At 31.7% G+C, this 9,285-nt stretch overlaps 1 protein-coding gene across 3 annotated transcripts in view; it reads right to left on the reverse strand.

The window, feature by feature from the left end:
* LOC114183963 (probable leucine-rich repeat receptor-like serine/threonine-protein kinase At3g14840) overlaps positions 1 to 9,285 on the reverse strand; it is a 37,961-nt gene that overhangs the window by 10,262 nt on the left and 18,414 nt on the right. For 2 of the 3 annotated variants that reach the window (XM_028071175.1, XM_028071174.1), the window contains 2 exons: positions 3,611 to 3,643; positions 3,457 to 3,497 (listed from right to left, as the gene is read on the reverse strand). In XM_028071175.1, the coding sequence (XP_027926976.1) occupies positions 3,457 to 3,497; positions 3,611 to 3,643 (74 nt within the window). The remainder of the gene's footprint in view (positions 1 to 3,456; positions 3,498 to 3,610; positions 3,644 to 9,285) is intronic. The other variant, XM_028071176.1, reaches the window with a different exon arrangement.

Here is a 9,285-nt window from a genome sequence, read left to right on the forward strand (position 1 = left end):
CTAAACAAATATTTATGGTATTGGTACTGAATATGTCTCATCGGTCTGCATAGTTTTCACTTTTATTCCCTTATTTTGCTAATATCCAAAAGGGGGGAGAAGTGTGTGTGTGTGTGTGTGTGTGTGTGTGCGCGCTGTTTTGTGTGTTCTACTATGTGTATAATGTTAAGTTGTTATGCGTTTTGCATGGTCTTTGATTTCTCTACAAAGTTGTTTCGGCCATCATTAAAAACAGATGAGATTTTCGCCCCTAGGGCATTGGACTAGGAGTGTTGTCTGTATGTTTCTGTTTGTATGGCCAAGTTGTGATTTTGATGGTTTCCAGAAATAGGAAAATGAACCATGCCATGCATATCTTCCTATGTTTAGAATAGAAATCAAGGTAAATTAGAATTAGGCCAAAGTAGAACAAATACATAATCACCTTAACATGTGTATAGTATATTATGAATCAATATGGTACAAAAGGTAGCTAAAAACTAAATAATTAATCAGTTAGGTTAATAATTTAATTGATTAGAAACCTAATCAATTACAAAATTAATATAATCAATTAAAATTCTCAACACATGCTTTTAAACATGAAAACTAGTATTATGTCATTACGTGGTTGAGCAATTGAATTATGGAAAAGATTTAGAGAAAGCACTCTTGGAGCACATTGAAGGGAATAGTTGAAGTTCATTAAGATCTCTCAAGATTGGAATCAATTACATGGATTTTGGCTTGGCAAGATGAAGGAAGATCAAAATTGAACAAATGTATTCAATATGATTACTGATTTGTGAATTTGTATTCTGTTCTTTATTGAAACTCATTGTGAAAGTCATTGTGTTTGACGCAAGTGTGTGTATAGCCATGCTTAAGTGTTTTTCTTGTCTTAGAGTTAAGATTTTCCAAGTGTTTTTGTAAATCTTTGCATGGTCAAAAAGGCTCTTTAGTTGTGGTTTGCTAGGAGAAATTGGATGTAGATTCTAATGAATAGAATTAGTATAAATCTCTTGTGTGAGTGTTCTATCTTTCCTGTCCTTATTTTAGTCATGGTATAAACAATCCAACACCTTAAGCATTCAAGCACATTGTTGTAATTGTTTTAACAAGCTATTCTTTTGAAAATGGTTTGAAAAGATTAAATTGATCAAAATTTGCTAAAACCAATTCAACCCCCCTCCCCCCTCTCTTTGTTTGAGAAGAATTGGCCTAACTATTCTAACACTCCCAAGATTCAAGGTACTACCCTTGTGCATCCCTTAATTTTAAGGAGGGGTTAGGTTTTTTTAATCATGTTTAAGGGACTTAACTCTTGATTTACCAAGTTAGCTATATTTTATTGTCTTTCCCCTCCCATAGGTTAAGCTCCTCTATTATAACTATGACCTTCCTCCATTTGTAAAAACACACCTTGAGATTGAATAAAGTTATCTTTGAGAGATTTTGAGAGTTATAAAGAGTTTTCTTCTCTTGTTTCAGTTTGTATCTTGAGAATTTTTGTCAAGTATTCTTCTTACATATTTTATCTTGATCCACTTTTAGTTTCCTTTTTGTACTTGTTTTTATTATTCTCTTCATTATATTAAAAATCACATGTTATAACCAAGCCTATCTTTGCTTTTAAAACTATTACTATTTTCATGGAGTTTTGCTTTTCCAACACCTCTTGAGTTGATCTCCAACATTTTAAGGTTTACACCATTGAGATAAGTGTATAAATAATGGTTCTACAAGTTCTCCTCAATATTATTGTAACATAACTTTATACAATCTAAAAATGATTACTCTTTATTCACTCATGGTTCCAATTGGTCATTGTGTTGGTCTATGTAGATGACATCATCCTAGTAGGCCTTGATTCGTCTTGAATTAACAACTTACAATTGAAATATGGTTCCTTGTTGAAACTAAAGATCCTTGGTTTTCTCCAATACCTTTTAGGCTTGAAAATTACCAAATTCAACAAGGGTGTCTCTTTGGATTTGAGAAAGTATACTTTATCTTTGTTTGGTTAGAAAACCAACTACATTACATATGAATTCCAATTTAAACTTAACATCAACAATGGTGACCTTATTGAAAATCACTTTGCATATACAAGATTAATTGGAAGTCTGATGTATTTGACCGTTTCCATACCTGACATTACCTTTCCAATTCACAAGCTCATATAATACATATATGGAGAATTTAGTAAAAACATATTAAACTAAAGCTCATCACCTTTTATAGTAGTTGAAGTCCATTTTAGACCAATGTCTTTTTCTAGCCAACAACATTTTTTGTCTTTTAGCATACTATTATGCATATTGGGACAACTATGCATATTGGGACAACTATTTAGATGCAAGATATTAACCACAGAGTTTTGATGTATTTTCCTTGGTAATTCTCTCATTTCTTGGAAATTTTGTAAAACAAGTTAATGTAAGCATTCAATAGAAACAAAATATTTGTTTTATCTTCGGTGGCTAGTGAAGTATGACTATAATGGTTATTGAAACATTTTAATGTTTCAAATTGACACAACAATGCTCTTCTACTATAACAAATTTGTCATACACAACAATGCTCTTCCACTTACATTGACACAACAATGTCCAAACATATAAATGTTCGTCAATTTGTTTAAAAGAAACTCTTAACTATCATTCATGTTAGAATCGATTACTAAATAACTAATATATTCATTGAGGCCATTATTATTATTGTCGCATTTTATTAGGAAGTTGGGTATTATCAACATTTATTCTCCAACTTGAGGAGATATTAGAGAAAAATATAATTGGATATAATAGATATTATATATAACCAATAATTTTGTTTTCCTTTTTGTTCAATTTGATGGTTATTATTATATATTGTAAGGATTAGAGAGTGCTCGAGAGTAGGAATAAACAATTGTAAGAGGAACATAATTATTTTATTGAAAGCTGGAGTTAAAAATAGAAAACTAATTAATTGAGTATACGTATATGTTGTTTATATTCTTCTAGATGATATATAAATTATAAATTTATTTTGAATTTTTTTTATTGAGGAGCATTATAAACATAATGTATATAAATTATCTACCGTATGGGACATTTAGCATAGCTATTAAGTAATTCCAAAGTGTATATATGTATAACTTTCTCTTTTTGGTAAATGATACATTTAATTTAATGAACTAGTTTATATCTTTTTCTCCTTAATACTTCTAGATGGTTAACAACAATAAAAGTATTATCCTAGTTATTTCATGCCATCAAAAAATTGAAATTCTTACTATATTATTTTTTAAAACTTATTTATTAACAAAATAAGATAAATGAGGTATCAATATGGAAAGAGAAAAAACTAAGATAAATTTCAATCTACACATGTTGCTATGCATTTTTAGGAATACTTTCAAAATATACTTAAGAAAACGTAAAATTAAAATGTAAAAGCACTCAGTTGAAAATTCTCCACAAGAAAACTTACTTTTGGAACATGTATGACCTTCCAAACAAGCATCTTCTCCTCTAAGACAATGATGAAGGGAAATAATGCCATTAACATATTTCGATTAAGATCAATTTAATATAAATCGCACAAGGGAAATGAAAAATTATAATGTAGAAAAATGCTAACTTACAAGCCATTCGTGATGGAATTAGCAAATAAGTTCCTATACATAAAGAGAAGATTATGATTCACGTCCTTATATTTGCAAACATAAATTCTCACAACTCCATGGATTCTTCAATTTTTTTACCAAATGGGTGTGATTTTACACATAAATAACGAAAATGGAAAATGGACAGTTTTCAAAAATATTAAAGATTTTTTGTAAGTCATGCATGGGACAAACGACTTCATTAACAGAAGTGGGGTCCTATACAAAAAAAAATACTTTAAAATGGCCTAACTGAAAAAAGAAGATGAAACGAAGTCGATAGATTTGTTCATGACTTTTCTCAAATTAAATCTACTGAAGTCATAAATACCCATGAAAGTTGTGCATTCTTCATATAGTTTTTGTTTTTTAAATTAGAAATCATGATCCATATATGCGACTTTAGTTAAAAGAGCATCTTAAATAAAATGAAGTCATTATGTAACGACTACACTATTGGACAAAACCGCACAGAATTAATTTTTAACGTCTTTAATACCAATTAACAAATTAATCTTGAAGAAGAATATTTCAAATTAGTTTCCCATGCAGCAGCCATAGTCACTGGATAAAATAGTTGGGACCGTTAACCTTAAAAATTATATACTTATTAATTAATATAATATGAGGCAATTAATTTATTTAACATACGAATCTCATTAATTAATAAAAAGTTAATTACATAATCAAATTTAATATTAAGTTTGAAGGGGAGAGCAAAGTCAGAGAAACACATATTGACACTAAAAATATAATTAATAAAAGTCAATATAATCAAATTTATTAGTACATAAAACTTAACTTTTTTATGGAATTGCACCTGTGATGGACACCAAGAAACTATGGACTGGAGTGAGTGGGCTTGTGCATTATTGAATTTAAAAAAACAAATATCAGGCAATGTAGCGTGATGTCGCGTGATTGTGAACATGAACGAATTTATTCACCAGGGAATTCGTTACGCAGTAAAATTAAGCAATAAGACAACTTTAGTTAGAAAGCATATTATATTAGAAGTCTCAAGTGGTTTGCAAATAGTTAGAAAGCATATTAAATTAGTCTTAGTATTATGGTGTTTGATTTAGGCTCACATTGCTTAGGATTGTGAGATGTGGTTCTCTATTTTACTATATAAGAGACCTTTTGTAAAGTTTGATATACACTACAAATAAAAATACTTTTCAGTGTAGTTGTGGACGTGGACATACACATTATATGCCGAACCATGCTAAATTCTTTGTGTCGTTTATTTTTCTCTCCTTTATTCTTTCCTTTATTGCCTTGTTCCTAACAATTGATATCAAGAGTCATTTTTCTTAGTATGATTTGTGATTACAGCATTGTCTGATATACCAAATCCATCAGAAAATATTAGTGGGAGCTTTTGTCAATAGCATCAGGAATTTTCGTCAAAGGTAATAGGAGCTTTCTTCAAAAGCAACAAGAGCAATGGCATTGGAAGAAGGGAAGCTTCTTCAAAAGCAACAAGAGCAATGGCATTGGAAGAAGGGAAGGTGAGGATTGCGAAGTTTGATGGCAGTGACTTCGGGTTCTGGAAGATGCAAATAGAGGATTACCTATATCTGAAGTTGTATCGATCCTTAACAGGGCAAAAGCCAACTGACATGGAGCAGTTAGAATGGGAGTTGTTAGATCGGCAAACACTTGGTGTGATCCAGTTGACATTAGCCAAGAATATTGCGTTCAACGTCATGAACAAGAAAACAGTCATAGATTTGATGTAGGTGTTGTCAAATATGTATGAAAAGCCTTCTGCAGCCAATAAAGTGTATTTGATTTGCAGGCTAGTCAACCTAAAAATGGGTGAAGGTAACTCGGTTACTAATCATATTAGTGAATTTAATACAATTATTACGCAGTTCACATCAGTGTAGATAACATTTTATGATGAGGTGAAAGCATTAATTTTATTATCATCTCTTCCAAAAAGTTAGAGTGTAATTGTTATTACAATTAGTAATTTTGCAAGTAATAGCAAGTTGAAGCTTGATAACATCCGCGACTTGATCTTAAGCGAAGATGTTCGCAAGAAAAGTTCAGGGGAATCTTCCAGTTATAATTCTGGTTTAGCATTGAGTACTGAAACTACGAGAAGAAGTAGTCAGAAAGGTCGTAATCAAGGTCGAGGGAGATCAAAGTCTAGAGGGAGATCACAACCAAAGTTCTGGAATGATATCACTTGTTGGAATTGTTAGAAAATGGGTCACTTTACAAATCAATGTAGGGCTCCAAGGAAGCATAATAACAACAAGAAGAAGCAAGATGATGATCAATCAACAAATGCAATAATTGATGAAATTGAATATGCACTATTATGTAGTTTAGATAGTTCTATTGACTCGTGGATTATGGACTCAACTGCGTCATTTCATACTACACATTCCTTAGAACTATTATCTAGCTATGTTTCAGGAAAGTTTGGGAAGGTCTACTTTGTAGATGGAAAATCTCTTGATATATAGGAAGAGGTGATATTAATATCAGAACCTCTAATGGAAGCATGTGGACTTTGAATAATGTTAGACATATTCCTGCTTTAAAGAGACACTTAATATCTATAGGGCAGTTGGATGATGAGGGACATTACACCACTTTTGGAGATGGACATTGGAAGGTAATGAAAGGTAATTTTGTTGTTGCTCGTGGAAAGAAGCAATGATCTCTTTACATGATTACAAATGAGGATATGATATCAATTGAAGAAGTTGGCAACAATTCCTTTTTGTGGCATCAAATGATTGGGCATATGAGTGAAAAAGGAATGAAGCTCATGTTCTCAAAAGGTAAAATACATAACTTGAAGCATATTGACGTTGGACCTTGCGAACATTGTATCTTTGGAAAGCAGAAAAAGGTTAACTTCTCCAAAACAATTAACTCGACTAAAGTTGAAAGACTAGAACTAGTGCATACAGATGTTTGGGGGTCAGCTCCAGTGAAATCCCTTGGAGATTCACAATATTATGTAACCTTCATTGATGACTCTACGAGAAAGGTATAGGTCTATTTTCTTAAAAATAAATCTAATGTGTTTCTTGTGTTTAAAAGGTGGAAAAAGGAGGTTGAGACTCAAACAAGTTTAAAGTTTAAATGTTTGAAGTCTAATAATGGTGGAAAATATGATAGTAGTCAATTTAATGAGTTTTGTTCAAAGAACAGGATCAGAATGATCAAGATGGTTCTAGGAACACCAGAACAAAACAGTGTGGCAGAAAGAATGAACAGAACCTTAAATGAGATAGCAAGATGTATGAGAATTCAGTCAGGATTACCCAAGGTATATTGGGCAGACGTAATAAGCACAACAGCCTATCTCATCAATAGTGGACCATCAATTCCTTTAGGCTATCAATTGCTTGAAGAAGTATGGTTTGGAAATGAGGTAAACCTTTCACATATGAAAGTTTTTGGCTGTCCTTCATATATTTTGTTAGACTCTAATAGTAGAGATAAACTAGACCTTAAGACAAAGCGATGTTATTTCATTGGTTATAGATCTGACATGTATGGCTACAAGTTTTGGGATGAGCAAAACAAGAAAATTCTTAAAAGTAAAAATGTTACTTTTAATGAAAACATGTTCTATAATGATAAGACACTAGAATTTGCAATGTAAATAAATAGCCAGAGTAGGTATCATTAGAAGAAAATTCATAAAGTGATGTAGTCAACAAAAGGCAGAATACAGAAGTAAAGCTTGATTCAAAGCCTAAGTCAAAACCTAAACAAATTGTAGAGATAGTAACTCATAAAGTCTTAATTAGAAGATCAAGTCGAACAATTGTAGCACCACAAAGGTATTATTCTTCATTGCATTACTTGTTGTTGAATGATGTTGGTGAGTTAGAGCATTTTGTTGAGACTATGCCAGGAGATGAATCTATTAAGTGGGAGCTAACAATGGAAGATGAGATAAAATCTCTTCAGAAGAATAAAACATGGTCTTTAACCAAGCTACCAGTAGGAAAAAATGTTTTACGAAACATGTGGATCTATCGGTTAAAAGAAGAACCACATGGCAACAAAAGATATAAGTCTAGACTCGTAGTGAAAGGGTTCCAACAAAGACATGGAATTGACTTCACGGAAATATTCTCTCATGTTGTCAAGATGACTACCATCAGAGTTATCTTGAGTATAATAGTTGTAGAAAATCTTTATTTGGAGCAGTTAGATGTGAAAAGTGCATTCCAACATGGGGATCTTAAGGAAGAAGTCTTTATGGCACAACCAAAAGGTTTTGAAATACAAGGCAAAGATAATCTTGTATACAAGTTTTATAAAAGTTTGTATGGATTGAAACAAGCAATGAAATAATGGTACAAGAAGTTTAATGAGTTTATGAGAAACTCAGGATTTCACAAATGTGAAGAAGATCATTGTTGTTACGTGAAGAAATATTTTGACAACTATATCATTATTGCCTTGTATGTTGACGACATGTTGATTGTTGGTGCTAATATGACAGAAATTAACAGGATGAAGAAATAATCGTCAGAAAATTTTGAAATGAAGAAATAATTGTCTGGGGATAGATCTGAAGGTATTCTGAACTTATCTCAGGAAAAATATATAGAAAAATTGCTTAGCAAGTTTAATGTTGGAGATGTTAAAACTATGAATACACCTTTGGGAACTCATTTAAAGTTTTGAAAAAGGCAATCTTCTTAGATAGAGAAAGAAGAAAGTCACATGTCTAAAGTGTCATATGCATCTACAGTAGGGAGTTTGATGTATGTTATGGTTTGCACCAAACCTAACATAGCACATGTAGTGGGAGTTGTGAGTAGGTTTCTATCAAATCCCAGAAGAGAGCATTAGGAAGGCGTGAAATGGATATTAAGATATTTGAATGACACTTCAAAGATGTATTTTATTTTAGAAGAATTAATCTCACTTTACATGGGTTTTGTGATGTAGATTTGGGAGATGATTTGGATGGTAGAAAGATCACAACAGGTTACATTTTTACATTGGGTGGTACAACTATCAGTTGGAAGTCTAAACTTCAAGGAAGAGTTTCCTTCTCAACCACTGAAGCTGAGTATGTAGTTATCGTAGAAGCAGCAAAGAAAATGATATGGTTGAAGAATCTTTTAAAATAATTAGGAAAAGAGCAAGAAGACTCTCTGTTGTTCAGTAATAATCAAAGTGTTATTTGTCTTGGTAAAAATTCAATTCTTTATTCTAGATGCAAGCACATTGAATTGAAGTATCTTTTTATCATAAACTTGATAAATGATGGAGACTTGTTTTTGTTGAAGATTTTGAGTGTAGAGAATCCAACTGATATGTTGACCAAGATTGTCACAACAACTAAGTTGAGGCTTTGCATTGCCTCAATTGGCCTTTAAGAAAATTAATAATGAAAGTATTACACTAGGTGGAAATGTAAATCAAACCCCAAGTGAGAGAATTGTTAGCATTATGGTGCTTGATTTAGTCTCACATCGCTTATGATTGTAAGATATGGTTATTTATTTTGCTATATAAGAGACCTTTTGTAAAGCTTGATATACACAAAAAATAAAAATACTTCTTACTGTAGTCGTGGACGTAGGCATACACATTGTACGCTGAACCACTTTAAACTCTTCATGTTGTTTATTTTTCTCTCCTTTATTCTTTCCTTT

The sequence above is a fragment of the Vigna unguiculata genome, chromosome 5, assembly GCF_004118075.2.
Source record: "Vigna unguiculata cultivar IT97K-499-35 chromosome 5, ASM411807v1, whole genome shotgun sequence".
Classification (NCBI taxonomy): Eukaryota; Viridiplantae; Streptophyta; class Magnoliopsida; order Fabales; family Fabaceae; genus Vigna; species Vigna unguiculata.